This window comes from Ambystoma mexicanum, chromosome 5p, assembly GCF_040938575.1.
Source record: "Ambystoma mexicanum isolate Mex_15411 chromosome 5p, UKY_AmexF1_1, whole genome shotgun sequence".
NCBI lineage: Eukaryota > Metazoa > Chordata > Amphibia > Caudata > Ambystomatidae > Ambystoma > Ambystoma mexicanum.
In genome coordinates this window covers 952695420-952710597 of record NC_090930.1, presented here as the reverse complement: position 1 = coordinate 952710597, position 15178 = coordinate 952695420, and the positions used below count along the sequence as shown (strand labels likewise).

The following is a 15178-nucleotide window of genomic DNA, read 5'->3' as shown; positions in this document are numbered from 1 at the left end:
AGGCTCACAGAATCCGGGAAAACCTGGAAGATCAGACAGGAACCTCTGGGAGCAGTGCCTCTGAGTCAGAGGACGAATGGACAAGGGTTACCCGAACCAAAAAGGCCAATAAGGCAAAAAGGGTCTTGATTAAGGACCCATTGAAACAGATTAAGGCAATCAGGTGTGTCATCACGCCTTATCATAAGAACGCCAAGTACTCTGTTTGGGAACACTTGGAGCTCTATGAGCAAATGATGGAGACTTTTCATTTGAAGGACAGCCAAAGCTGTATCCAATATGTAAAGTGGACATTCTCCCCAGAGTACTCCAGTTTCTTTGCAGGGCTGGAGGACCAAAATCATTCCAGGTGGTCCACCTATAGGGCGGCCATATTAAAACATTTTTCTACTCATAGAAATCCTCAAGAGGCTCGCAAGGCAGCCTACAATTTACAATGTGGGGAGGATCAGGCCCCACATGCAAGTCCCCGTTACAAGGGAAATTGACCCATCCTGGGTTATGTGTGGACTCCTCCAGCCCAAGGGGGGAGATCCAGCCAAGCACCTAACCCAGGGAACTTCCCTCCTAACTTCCCACCGGAGGGCAGAAATTCTCCAAATCCTGGGCAGAACTTTTTCCCCAGGTGTCCACCCAATTTCCAGCCCCAAAATCCTCCACCCTTCTTTCCCCAATTCCCTGAGCCCAGACAACCGAATCCGGGAGAGGGGAGGCCAAGGGTGGAGGGGTATCCAAATCTTCCCAACCAGGGGTACTACCAAAGAAGGGATAGCTACCCTTCCCGGGATCAGCCCAGGGGAGAAAACAGGGCCCCGTATCAGCCTGAGCGGGTTTCCCAGTTAGAGCGCCAGGTTCAAAACATGGCGCGGGATCTGGGTCACATACTGAGGGCTCAGCAGAACCCTCAGATCGGCATGCTGGCGCAGAACGCACCAAACTCTGGACCTGGTGCTCCAGAGCAATGACGGGGGCAGCACCCCGATAACTCACCGGTTCCCAGGGAGGAGGCACAAGGGGAAGGGGGGTGTAAAGCCTTGGAGGAAGCGTCCTTCCTCACTTGTAAACAGCCCCTGGAAACCCAGGAACCGGAAACCAAATCTCTTGCCCCTGAAAGTCTGCCTCCTAAGGAGCAGAGGGGGGGGGGGGGTAGGAGAAACAAAAGACCCAAACAGATTCAGTTTGAGGAGGAGGTACAGATCTTCCAATTTGAGGGCGAGGGATCCTCAGAGGATCCTGGGAAAAGGATCTTCTCCTTCAGAGAGGGGGGAACTCCTCCCAAAGAAAAATGGGTCCCTAGGGATGCAAATCCAGACTGGGGAGATGTGGAGACTGAGCTACTGCCGCCCACCATCTCATCCCAGAACCAACCGCAAGAAAATCCCCTGGTTCAAACCCATCCTGATGACTGCCTCCAAAAAGGGGGGGGGCGGCCCAGAACCGAAGCCAGGGGAACCCACAATGGCTCTGATCTCCAGTTGCCAATTTTTTCTTTCAGATTCCCAAGGCTCTCCACAGAATTCTGCCCAAATGTCTTCGCTAGCGATGTCCAAAACCAGAAAGTTAGCCCACCAGTTGTCCAAAAATGTGCATTATCTGTGCCCCCTTGAGGAGAAGGAGGGAAGATACTATGCCCCGGTACAAGTACAGGGGCAGGGTACAATTTTAGCGCTGGTGGACACGGGATCTCAAGCTACCCTTCTGTCCAGAAGGGCCTTTGATGAACTGAATGCAGGAAGGGGAGGGAATTACCAAATTCCTCTCACCTCACTTCCTGGACAACTCCAGAACTTTGACGGGAAGGAAATTCCCGTTGAGGGGACTGCAGACTTGGACATTAAAATTGGGCGACACAAGTTGAAACACCCGGTCATAGTTGTGACTCCAGAGGGCACCCCTTGTTTACTAGGGAATGACCTCCTGAGAAGGTTGTCACCCCTAATAGATTGTGTAAACAAGGTCCTCTGGACCCAGACTAGCCGACCCATAAAATTAAAACAGTGTCAACCATGTTAGTTTAAACGGCACCTGCCACATGGTTGAACAAAAACCTGACCAAGTAGAATTTCACTTCCAGAATAGCCAAATTCCAGACGTGACAGTAATAGCAGTAGGACAACAGACTGGTGATGGAGGGTCCTCTCTATTTCTGAAAATCAACCTTCCTTCCAGTCTAAAGTGGTACTCCACGCTGGAAGGAAACACCCTGAAATTCTTTACCAATCCACAATCAGAAACTCCCACTCCTATAGTCCAGAAAGATGTGAAATCAGTTCAGAGCCTGGCTGATATTCAGCAAATTGGAGAGCAGTTGTTCATCCCTGTTCAGTTAAATGATGGGAAGGACTCTGTTCTCGCTCGAGTGTGCGTGAACAATGGTAAGAGCTTCATCAGCGAAGCCATGTTTCGCCAACTCCCAAAAGATCCAGCCATTCCCAAATTCAAACTGATAGACAAATGGGAAATGGACCTGGAAGCACCTAATTCCAAACATCTCCTGCCAAGCAGGTGTATGCTCAAAATCTCCATTGGCAAAAAGAGCATAGTCCATAATTGTTGGGTCGTGCGAGACGTCACTGCCGCCTGTTACTTAGGCAGTGACATTCTCAATCGCTTTGCCATTAGTTTGGACCTAATAAACTTCAAAGCTTGGTCCCGATTAGCGGATAATCCCATGGGCTTTGATGATCAAGAAAAAGCATTTAGGTCAGCTCAATTGCTACCTTATGCAGTTGAAATTCAGATCAAAGAGGAAGTCACCATCCCAGAAAGGACCCGACAATTCTCCCTGGAAGTGAAAGTTAAGAGGACAACATTTGAAAATCCCTGATGCTTACATACATCTAAATGCTTCTCTCCAACAGCAAGGGTTAGGGGTAAACCCAACTCCATTGGTCAACATAGAACATGACACCATTCTAATAGAGGTGGATAACAGCGACTTAAAGAGTATTACTCTAGCCGCAGGCACCATTATTGGAATGGCGGTTGATGACTGACATTTTTCCATAGACTTAGGTAATGAACTGTTAGGGCCAATCCCCAAGGACTGCTTTGACAGTGACAGTGATGACAATACAACACCAGACAGGATTTTTACCCGGCATGGGGGGGAACTTCATGGTGTAAACTTCTTGCCCTTATGGTAAGGAAGATGTGACTTGTGACTTCAGGAGGGATGAGGTGATTTTCCAGGTCCATGAGGGCTGCCTTTCCCACCTGAAGCCTGCAGTCCAAATCAGCACTCTGACCAGGGACTTCTCCACCCAGCTGGAGGAGGCCGCTGAAATAGTCAAACCAGAAGTCTTTCCAGGCTTCAGGCAGATGGTGGAAGAGAGAGTCAACCTAGCTGATGCTTGTGTGACTCTGGAACAAAAGCAAAAGTTGAAACAAGTTTTCTTGGATTTCCAAGATCTCTTTGCGGTAGACTCATATGACTGTGGCCGCACCGACATCTACACAATAACAATCCCCACGGACCCTGGCATGACTCCTGTGTTTGTGAAGCAATATCGCTTGCCTCTCGCATCAATGGAGTCCCTTACTGAAATAATTAAGAACCTTGAGTCCCGGGGAATAATCCGTCGTGTCCACAGCACCTTCAATAATCCGGTGCTGGGAATATTAAAGCCAAACGGCCAGTGGAGACTCTGCGCCGACCTCAGGGAGCTCAACAAACGGGTCCATACTTCCCGATGGCCTCTGCCCTACATTGACCAAGGGCTGGCCCAGATTCAGGGGTCACAGGTATTCACTGCAATAGACCTGACCAATGGATACTGGACCGTGCCTGTCAGCAGGGAGGACCAATACAAACTGGCTTTTACCTTTGGGGGCCAGCAGTACACATGGACCCGGACTCCCTTCGGATACCTTAACTCCGGTAAGGAGTTCAACATTTTCCTACATAAGGCCATGCCCGACCTGGGTGCGAGGGGTAACCTGGCTTATGTAGATGATGTCCTCATCAAAAGTTCATCTGTGGAGGAACACATAGCGGAGATCCGTTATGTTCTGACCCAGTTGAGGGCCGCCGGAGCAAAACTTTCCTTTCAGAAAGCACAGTGGTGTAGAACCCGTGTTAATTTCTTGGGGCATGAGATTACTCCTCAGGGTCTCTGTCCCCAGGAAAAGAAAGTGGAAGCACTTCAGAAACTGAAAGACCCCACAACTCTGCGGGAACTAAGGAGCCTCCTTGGACTGACTAATTACAGCAGAAAGTTCATTGAGGGCTACGCAGAGATCACCAGACCCCTGATTCATCTCCTGAAGGGGGGGGGGGTCAAATGGGAATGGGGTCTAGAACAAGCCGAGGCAGTAAGACAACTCAAAAGAAGCCTCTCACAAGTGCCTTGCCTAGCTTACCCGGTCAGAAACAAGGAGTTCTTCCTGGAGACGGGGTTCTCTAATACGTGCTTGACGGCGGTATTATACCAAAAGCATGACAAGGTCAATAAAGTAATCTCCTATGCGAGCAAAACTTTATCCTCTGTGGAGGAAAAATTCAACGATTGTGAGAAGGCATTCCTGGCAACAGTGTGGGCATTGAAGAATTACCGCCCGTTTATCCAGGGGGAACACATCATAGTGGAGACTCCACACCAGCCTCTGCAATATCTCCAAAGTGACAGAATCCGGGCCGGAAATGTGAGTAATTCCCGAATTACTTCCTTGATTCTGTCAATGCAAGGCTTTCCTGTGGAGGTCAGATATGGCCAAAACAAGAAGAGTCCCCTCGCGCAAGGTCTGGCTGACTTGCATGATTGTGCCAGAGAAAACTGTCTCGAGGACGAAAGTCTAAAAATAAAGGACAACATGGAGGCATACCTTAATTCCCCCCACAAAGTCTTTGAAGAAGACAAGTGTGAGGGAATGCCCACTGTCTATGTGGATGGATGCTCTTACCATGTTGACACAACGGGGAGAAAGAACTGGTGGCCGGCGTAGGGAATGCATGGGTGAATGAGTTCCCAGAACCCTCCGCTGGATACAAAATTGGTCCCCGAAGTAGTCAGGTGGCAGAATTGATGGCTGTGCATCAGGCCATCCTCACTGCTGTCCAGCATCAACTCCACGAACTGGTCATAATCACAGATTCGGATTATGTACGGAACGGGTTTGTGGAGCACCTGGTTAATTGGAAAACCAGAGGCATGTTATGTGCTAACAACAAACCCTTGAAACATGGGAAGTTGATCCAAAACATTGATGATCTGGTCACCTCGAATGAGATGACCATCTATTGGAAAAAGATCAAGGGTCATTCCAAAGTAGAGGGACCAGACAAAACTGGAAATGACAGCTGATCATCTGGCCAAAACCGGGGCCATCCAAGGGGATCTAATTGAGATTGAGTCCCTGTTGGGGGAAATCCAGGTCACTGCTATCACTAGGTCCCAGACAAATGCTCACAACGACCTTTCAATTGCACAATGGAGTAAGGAGACCCCTGATGCTGATTTGATTACAGCTCAGAAAGGGGATCCAATAATTGGTAAATTTTACCAGCACCTTGAGGACCCTGAGAACTTTCCCCTGACGGATACCGATTATATTGGGAAAGAGGACCTAAGAGTGTTGATGAAATGTCCAAAAATGTTCCGAATCCAAGACGGTTTGCTGGTAAGGAAATCCAAAGCTAGCCACGATCAGTGGGTGGTTCCTACCTCATTCCGAAGCCTGATGTTAAGTCACGCCCATGTTGCGGCCACCGCCGGTCATAGGGGGTTTCACACAACACTGGAAATCTTAAGAGAGGTTGCATACTGGCCACACATGGGGCATGACCTCGACCAATACTTGAAGGGGTGTCTTGTGTGTGCACAATTTCAGCCAACATCCCTCACACACCGTGCGCCTCTCCAAAAGAGGGGGATGACCCTGCCATGGTCAGATTTACAAATCGACTTTGTAGGCCCCGTGATTCGCTCTGCTAGGGGGAATAAGTACATGTTGACTGTGACATGCTTGTTTACCAAGTGGGTGGAATGTCTCCCAGCCCCAAATTGCAAGGCAGAAACTGCTGCTGCCCTGATGATTAACCACATCTTTTCCCGTTTCGGTCTACCTCAAAGGATTGAGTCGGACAGAGGTAGCCACTTCACCAGTGAAGTAATGACAAAGATGTGGGAGATACTGGGGGTCAAAAGGAAGTTGCATATTGCTTACCGGCCAGCTTCTTCTGGGGCAGTAGAGAGATATAACCGAACCATTGTGAGCATATTAAAGAAGTTTGTGGCAGATTCTGGGCCAAGTTGGGATATCCGATTACCTCTGGTCCTAATGGCCATCAGATCTACCCCTTCATCTGCAACCAAAATGTCACCATTTGAGTTGATGACTGGGCGCAAGATGGTGCTTCCTCAGCATTTGCTCTACAGGACCCAAGAGAAACACTGATAAATGCCTCCACAACTCATGAGTATGTGGAGAATTTAAGGAAACGCCTTCAACATGCTTTTGCTTATGCTCAGCGGAATCTAGAAAGATCAGCTGATAGCATGAAGACCCACTATGACCTGAAAACTTCCAGGAAGGAATATCAGGTGGGGGACCGGGTCTATCTATACAATTTCCAAAGGAACCAGGCCAAACAGCGAAAATGTTTGCCTACATGGAAGGGACCCTATGAGATTATAGACAAAATCTCCCCTGTGGCCTACAAGATCCGCATCCCCAAAGGCGGTTTGGCAGAGGGGGAAGACAAGTGGGTCCACATTAACCAGTTGAAGTGTTGCCATCCCAGGCACACTCTGCAACAACTGGAGGAATCCTAGGGGGTACTGTCTCAGATTAATTCAGTTCTAACTTAAAAGATCCTACATATAGCCTATCAAATTCTGTGTTTCTCAAGTTTATGTGTTCCTGTCTCTTAATTTAAAAAAATGTGCATGTTCATATCTGCTGAGTTCGAAAATGTATATGCCACCCCACTATATCAATGGTGGGGGAAAAATGTCTATGAATAGGTATTGCCGCTCTTCCTTTGTCGTCCTAGGAGAAAGAAAACCTGGAGACGGGCCAAGGAGGACGATCCGGAGGCCGGGAGCAGAGACGCAACGGGCCCGGGGTACCGCCCAATCTTCCCATCAGGACCGGCGAGGAGAACCGATCGATCAGTACCGGATGGAGGAAAAGATGCTGAACTGTGCCATCTATTGGAAGAAGATGAGGAAACATCCCAGGTCTTGCGAGTCCCATCAGTGAAACAGAATGGCCATCGCAAGAGGGGGGCTTGTGGGATGTTTTTACCCATGCATCCGAGCCCTACCTCAAAAAACTGTGCAGTACTGACATGGAAAACATGATGGCCAGAGCTTCCCAGAAAATGCACAGGGAAATGCATGAAGAATAGGCTGCCACTCATTTTGCCGATGTTATGGGCACAGAAGGGCACTGCCTAAAACCACCATTGGACTACCCACACAGTAGTCTGAAACCATTGGGAATGGCAATGCTGATTGCCAAAAGCAACCTAGAATTGTGGGGAACTCATTTTCTTGAATCCCAAAAAGGGGTGCAGTACCAGTACTCACCACTATCAGAAAGCCGGCGTTTTAAAACAGCACCAGATTTTTTTTATATGTGTAAAACTGAATAGATGAACCCAAAGCATGCCAAAGAAAGACTTACTGAGAGGTGGATCCAATGTAAAGTTATATTCTGAAGTGACTTGAAGGTTTATAACAAGACTGGCTGAGCTGTGGATTTCAGCAGTTTAAGTAAATTTGGACTGAAAGACACTAAAAATCTAAATGTTTAAAAGAAATGAGTGACCTACTTTTGAGTGTCACATAGGTTGCAATTGTTTAAATGTCATAGTTTTAAACTTAGAATCAGCATTCTAGCTGCATATGTAAAAATGGTTCATTTTATTTGAATGCAGAAAACTGGGGAACAAAAGTGACATTAGCTGGGGCCTGGCTTAAGGAACTGAATTCTGCCCACCAGCTACCCCCGACAGGAGTTGAGACTTGCACAACAGCTGTGTTCCCAGGCCTAGCTGGCCTTTTGCTGCTCCCACCAAAAGGGATATGACACTTCCCTGATTGAATTACCTGGGCTCTGCAGGAAATTGAACAAAGCCCTGTCCTGACTCAGGCAAATGTTTTATTATGGGGGCCGTAAAAAGTGGCTTCCTCCTGGAAGTAAAGGGGAGGAGCACTGCCTGTGAGAGCAAGCTGGCTTGGCAGAACTGGAAAAACCAGAAATTCAACCTTGTGCTGGGGGGAAACCACACCCCTGTAGCCAGAATATGGTTTTAGAAAAAGATGAATAACTCATAGTACGGACTTGTGAAAATTATTTAAATGATACCATAATTCTTGTGATTTTTCTGCCCACATTTTAAGAGGTTTTTAGAACCGGTGGCATGATCTGGGGGCAAGCTAGCAGTTAAGAGGGTATTACTTAAAATGTATGCATGTTAAAAATCTGACACTTCATCAATTAATGTCCATACTCCTTGCGCACATGTGTGTAAATTTGGGGTAATGTCCGATATTACGAAATCAGTTAAAAAGTGCAAATGTCGCCATTTCTGAATTCAAGCTCCCAGGAAGAGCAGATTTGGACAGGGTATTCCTCCTGTGATATGTGAAGGGTGCATGTAATTTTAAACAAATGTGTACCTGTGCAAATATGTCTTTTGGGTCAAAATATAGATTGTGTGTAATTTGACAGGGGTGGGTTCTCTGTACCATAAACAGACCTCATCATGATGACACTTCATTTCATTCCCCCAATCAAGGGGAAGCGGATGAAGTGGCCAATGACAAGTGGAGAGGGGTAGGGCCTAGGAAGCTAGCCTTTCCACCCATTTTCAAAACACATAAAAGCAGACAGTCAGGACAGATAGGGACCTTCAAATCCATTTGCTGCGGGACGCTCTGCCGGGAAAATCCATACTTCAAATCCATCAATCTCCAGAGAAAGCTGTGCAGAAAAACCCAGAGAAAGCAGAGCAGTATCCAAGACCCAGAGAGACCAGAGAGCTGACCCAGATCACTGTGAAGTGCAGAGACCAGACCAGAGTCCAGTCTAAAACCTGACCAGATCCGTGGCGAGGCCCATTTAATTCAAGAATATAGTGTGAGTACCTAGCAAGACTGTGCAGAACCAATCTTCTAGTTAAAATAATATAATTCAATCTATTTTAATCTAAGTAGAACTGCCTCCTGTCACCTGTCATTTGCAAAGCTGTCACCTGTCCTTTCTAGTTGCTAGCTGTCATTTGTCACTTTGAATTTTAACATTCCAAATCCGAATAACTACCTTTATTTAATCGCTCATATCTCCGTGACCGTTTGTCCTAGAGACTTGCAGTAACTTTCCTCTGAAAGCTGGGAATTGTGGCTTTTCTACGAACCTAGAACCGCATTCATACCCTCGATACTTTTGCCGCAATCGCGAAAAACGCACTCGCGAATTTGCCGCAATTTGCAAATTTCTCAACGTGTGAAAACAGCAGTTTTCTTGCTTTCAGTTGCCAAAAATTCGTTTAACCTGCTAGTTACTCCTAGATCCTTGCTAAAGTGAGCCTGGACTAATATTAACTTGATACCACTCACCCTGAACCTCTAGAGGGAATTAAAAGCATTTTAGCATATTTTTCACTTCATTGCCAGCACATATAAAAGCATTTTGGGCCTGTGTTTCCAACTTCTGTAGTCTAAGCTTGCTGGGGTGAACTGAATTACATTTGATTGCATTTCTGAGAACTGTGTGCTTTCCTTCCATTTCCTTGCATAAAGGGGGGGGGAGAGGATTGCCAGAGAAAAGTGATTACATTGTTTTGTTGAAATCATATTGAGTATTTTCTGTATTGCATTTTCATTCAACATTACATCCATCGGAATTTATATAAAGTATTCTCTACCACCTTATTCTTCTGTTCCTATTCACAAGTGTGCTAGTGCCAGATTCTCCGTTGTTAATCCTTATCATATCAGATTCAGTGTGATATTCAATTATTAAATTATTATAAAGTGTGATATATATCTATTGTTTAAATTATCAAATAAACCTTTTAAACTTGCAAAACAGAACTACTTCTTGGCTCAGTGGGGTCAGGGGGATTCCAAGAGAGGGGTGTTATATAGGGGTAGTCACCCAGAACGCATGAACTGGACAAAGATATATCAATAAGGGTTTTCATTCAGTATTCTAGACTAGGTGTTGGCTTAGCTGTAGTGTTGAATTGAATCCTCTTACAGCCGGCACATTTAAAGATTAATGGGTCGGATTGCTCAGACGTTCAGTTATTGAAAGAACCTCAACCAGCAGCGACACGAACCTCCCAATCTTCTCCTGAATACTCTGGGCTCAGACTGGATGCATTCATGCCATATGTTTGCCTACACACACAGTTTGCAGTCTTTTTTGCCAGTTTCATTCCTTTCCAGATCTGAAACTGGCACAGCAATGCAAATGTGGCGGGGGTGTAGATTAGTGAAAGGGGGTGAGGGGGTCCAACAGATATAAGGTTCTGCCCAGGAGGTTCATCAAGATTAGTTAGAGCAAGGCCACGGCATGAACAAGTGTTAAAAGGCAAGCAAGATCCACGTGTCCAAAGAGAAAACGCAGCACAAACAGCCCTAGACATAGAGCAGAGGGAGGATGGCTAAGATGCAATGACTCACTGGGAACAGGATGGCGTGCAGCATGGCTGCTATCCCAGTCAAGTGCTTAGAAGTTAGTGATTTATACAGAGCTTCTTGCCAGACTAATACAATTACTGTAAAAAGGGCATTGTTAGTTGAATGCCAAAGAAAAGTAAGTCCTTATAGTGCTCCTAGGGGCATGAGTATAGGGACATTGGTACATTCAAGGGATCAATGTGGCCTTACCAAGCATTGCTTTCAGATTAAGAAAATGCCAACAAAATCACTCACCCTCCAGGTGTGTCCTTCCTCAATGGCCGCGCTTTCTGCTTCTAGAGGATTTTGAATAACCCTTCCAGTGTGTCCAGAGAAGTCCATCGCAACAAGGGAGTTTTCAGAAACACTCCTCTAAAAGAAACACTCATTTTAAACTCCAATAGAAAGAGGCCATGTCACAAGGGAATACTGTCACTTAGAAATTTGATAATTTATCTGCAGTTTTCAATTTTATGGAGTTACTTTTCCAAATTCTTTAAAATATTCCAGTATGAACAGTGCAAACACTCAAATTGCAAGCGGTGCCCAAGTATGGTGCATCATAGGAGGCAACAGTTAAGGATTCTGAACATAGCAGAATTTGGAATCGTGGTTCTGTGGCCTTGTGTAATACGGGCATGCTTGTTCATTTTAGCACATTGCGATTGCAAACCAGTGTTACAAACTAACAGTATGTGGCATCAGGAGTTCAGCATAGAATCTCTCCATATTTCTATGGGACGCTACCAGGCCTCAAACAGAAAAGGGGCTGTGGCAGCTCATCCAGGATACATGCTGCTCCACACTATTATGGATGGGCCGAGTGCAAAAAGCAAAGGGCTTTACTCAGCCAGAGCTGGTCTTCCAGGCTGAACAGGCCAGCAGCAGTCTGCCTTGAGGGACAATGAACGCCCATCGCCCTCCCATAAGTGGTTGAGCATAGAACACCAAGGTTGCAAGCACAGGGGGCGGAAAACATGACCCGCAGGGGGCAACTAAACTCCACAGCATGGACGGGTAAGCCTTTGACCCATAGGCCTCTGGTGGTTTAGGGCTCAGAGTAGGGCCAGGAATACTGAAGCGTGAAGCCGTCAAGAAAATTAAGTGTGATAAGGCTGGGGAAGAGGACTGGGTTCAACTCTGCATGGGACAGTTCAGTGGGCATGAGATTGGAGAGAAACGGGGAGCAATGGTAGTTTCATGGGGCAAGCCAGGAGGTTGTGTGATGTGGCTGGCCTGTAGACAATGAGAAGCATGAGGCACATCGGGGGCAATGAGTGACCTGTGGAAAGCAGAGGCAGAAGGAAAAGCCATGGGCACCTCTACAGGCTATGAGGTGGCATGGTGCAATTCAGGTAGCAATATAGATGCCCCATTAGCAATGTGATTGAATGGAGCACATTCTGCATGGCATGGATGAGGGTAGCAGCGCCATTTTATGAGGATAGTGTTGCTGTATGTACATTGTACCCCAAAAAATGTGACATCGGTTTAAACGCCATTCGAGAGTGGACTTGTAAAATGCTATGCTAGCCTATTATTGATGGGTTTGATAAAGGGATTTTTTTGTTGCAACAGATTGTTTCGATGGGACAAGATCACAATGTTCCAGGAGTAACGCAGAAGTCTGAATGAAAATGTTTTACCCGCATTAGCAAACATCCCATGTCAATGTGGCCCAGTAAAACATTCATATGTGCATATTTTGTTTCATGACTTTATAGAGGGCGGGTGCAAAATTAACACTTTGCGCTAGTTTGCACCTTTCATAAATCTTTGCAGTTTCTTAAAAAGGAGAGCATTCTTAAATCTCAGTACAGTTAATGTAAGCAGCAACACGGGGATCGCAATCATCTCCTCTGCCGCCTCCCAATTATACACTGGTAAAATAGCACCTAAAAAAAAGAAACACTGCAGAAGGAACGTAATAGCAAGAAATGCCTGGAGAGGCAGAAATGGGGCTGCTGGAGGCGGGCGCGCCGCAGTTAGCATGATAAAGGAAATTACTGGAAACATTTAAAAACGTAAACGTGTGCACCTTATGCGGGGGAGACCAAATTATGTAAATTCTGTGCAAGAAACAATGGCCCCCATGAATACGTTGGCATCAAGCCTTCCATAGATGAAAACTACTCGCAATTAACAGCAAACCATACGCCAGTCTGCAACCAAGCACATTGCATCTCATAGCATTCCTTTGATGGCTTACTAGAAACAGAGACCCATGTTGATGCATTATGCAATTTGCTCACCCACTGAAATTCAGATCAGTGCGTTCATAGCCACAACCTGGTCATGTACCTCAATTCTAAAAACCTCCAAGCACAACATTAGCAGGTACTCAATCGGGTGTACAGCAATTTCATTGGGCAGTTTACCAATAAAGAGCAGGTTATTCATCAGAAGGAGGTAATGAAAACCAACAGGCAAAGAACATTTTGGGGTTGTGGTCCACCCTTATGCTGCCAGTTCAGCTACAGTGAGTTATGGTAGTTTATACAGTTGAGTTTTGCACAAGCAGGGTTTCTTTGTAAAACGCTTGCAGACTGGCAAATAAAAAGAGCATAGAATATTCTGGCAGCTACACAGATAGGACCAGGTACGGCCTGGATAACGTGCACACCAACACCTGCCAAGAGCAACATTAACTGCAAACCTTGATCAGGGAAAATAATGTAGACACCAAGAAGAACTCCAGAAACTAAGCTTAGATTAGGACCAGTGGAGCATAATCTGCCACAGGGATGACAGCCACTCAGTGGAATTTTCCTGTAGGTGATGGGTGCCAATCTATACATCCAAGTGACATCTGCGACAACCAGAGCGGTCAAGGTTGCACAGAACAGAGATTAAATGCACCTTGTAGTTGAAGGCTACTCTATAATGTTGTGTATGGTCCCCCTCACTTTACCAACACCTGCGCTAGCTTTTATGAATCGGCATTGCAGGGGGTGTAGAATGGAGACATGCTATATAAACAAACGTGAAGGGCAAAATCTGATTACCACAGGTTTTCTACACCAAAAGTTACAGAACGTGGAGGCAATACTCCAGCATGCACTAGAGGTTTTTTCCACCACTTCCTCCCAAAATAACATTACCACGGGCAGAATGACAGCCATTGTTAAATTCTCTAAAACCCTAAGGCGTCTTGTGGACCCCAGGGATTGGGAACACTGCCATTCTGCCACTTGTAATCAGGGGATTTACTGGGAATGCGAGCTGTAATTAAATTTTGAAGGTCTACTCACAGGAAATACAACCTAACATGCAATGAGGCCCCAAGTTTCTTTTCCCCACCCCCCCCAACTATCCAGCAGAGAAGGCTGCATTCCCCTGGCTGTGACATAGCAGTTATTACTTTCATAATCTTCTATTAAAATAGTTGCTAATGGCTTCCTATGGGAGTACACACAAAATACTATTAGAAATATGGGAAGTAGGAAGATTGCATTAGTGTTAAGGCATCCATTTTCAACTGGTCTATGTGGAGTATGCCAGCAAAGTAATACCAGACAACGACAGCAGCTTGGATTAAGATTTTCGTTTTGGAAAGGTGCAGACTGAAGCACTACTCATGTCCAGAGGAGATGTAGAGATTTATTAATATTGAGCTTTAAACTTTGATGCACAGAAAATCATTTATACAATGCCGATTTCCTGGGGCAGATGTTTCCAAAGAATGTTTTAGTGCACGTTACATAAGATATACAATAGGATGCTTTGCAGGGGAAGGAAGGGGATTGTAGATAAAGCGTTTCAATAGATACAAAGGAGGGAAAGACCAAGTAAATACATTTATTTAGATTAGCAAGCGGGCCATTGTTAAGGAAAGTAGATAATTATGAGGTTCTTTTATATAGCTGATGAAGTAACTGCACTGCCAATCAACATTGGATCCTTTGTTCAGGGCATATGCTAGTCTACAGACAACCTTTAGGAAGCCACATTTCCAGTAGAACTGCCGTGTTACCAGCACTACACAATTCATTGGCCTTAAGAGCGAGCCTTCAAATACGATGTACACTATACGCTGTAAGGTATTGAGTCAAATACAGGGCCACAGGTTGATTAGTCATCACACAGGCTTTCCTCCTGATGTCAAGGGTTGGTGTGAACCAATTACATTTGTCCTCCCTCACTGGTCAGATTTTCACATTGGTGTGCAACGTCACACCAGGGACTACGTGTGCACTTCCACTTAACATTTAATTCATTATCTCCTGTTACGTCGGAAGGTGGGCATACATAGTATCTTCATAAGGTTCACTTTAAAACCCGAAACAAATTCTCAAGTGCTACATTCAGAGCAAGTTTAAGTGATTCTGCAGGGGACTAAAGTAGGCCATGGGTTGCAAAGGCTATGACCTTTTCGTTGTTCTTCACCAGGATGCATGTTTTTTGGGGGACAGCATGCATCTCTTGCAACAATGGTTAAAAGGCTAAATTGAAGAGGATTGGTAATAAGAGGGGGCCTACCAGCTGCATGCAGAAAGCTTTGATTTCAACATGCATCAGCACTCTGGCTTCACAGAAAAGGTATT

General features: G+C 45.8%; 1 protein-coding gene across 5 annotated transcripts in view; it reads right to left on the bottom strand.

Moving 5' to 3' along the window:
- The window catches only part of GRB10 (growth factor receptor bound protein 10), an 848605-nt gene that overhangs the window by 53324 nt on the left and 780103 nt on the right, over positions 1 to 15178 (bottom strand). For all 5 annotated transcript variants that reach the window (XM_069613407.1, XM_069613409.1, XM_069613406.1 and 2 more), the window contains one exon: positions 10890 to 11006. In XM_069613407.1, coding sequence (XP_069469508.1) covers positions 10890 to 11006 — 117 coding nt within the window. The remainder of the gene's footprint in view (positions 1 to 10889; positions 11007 to 15178) is intronic.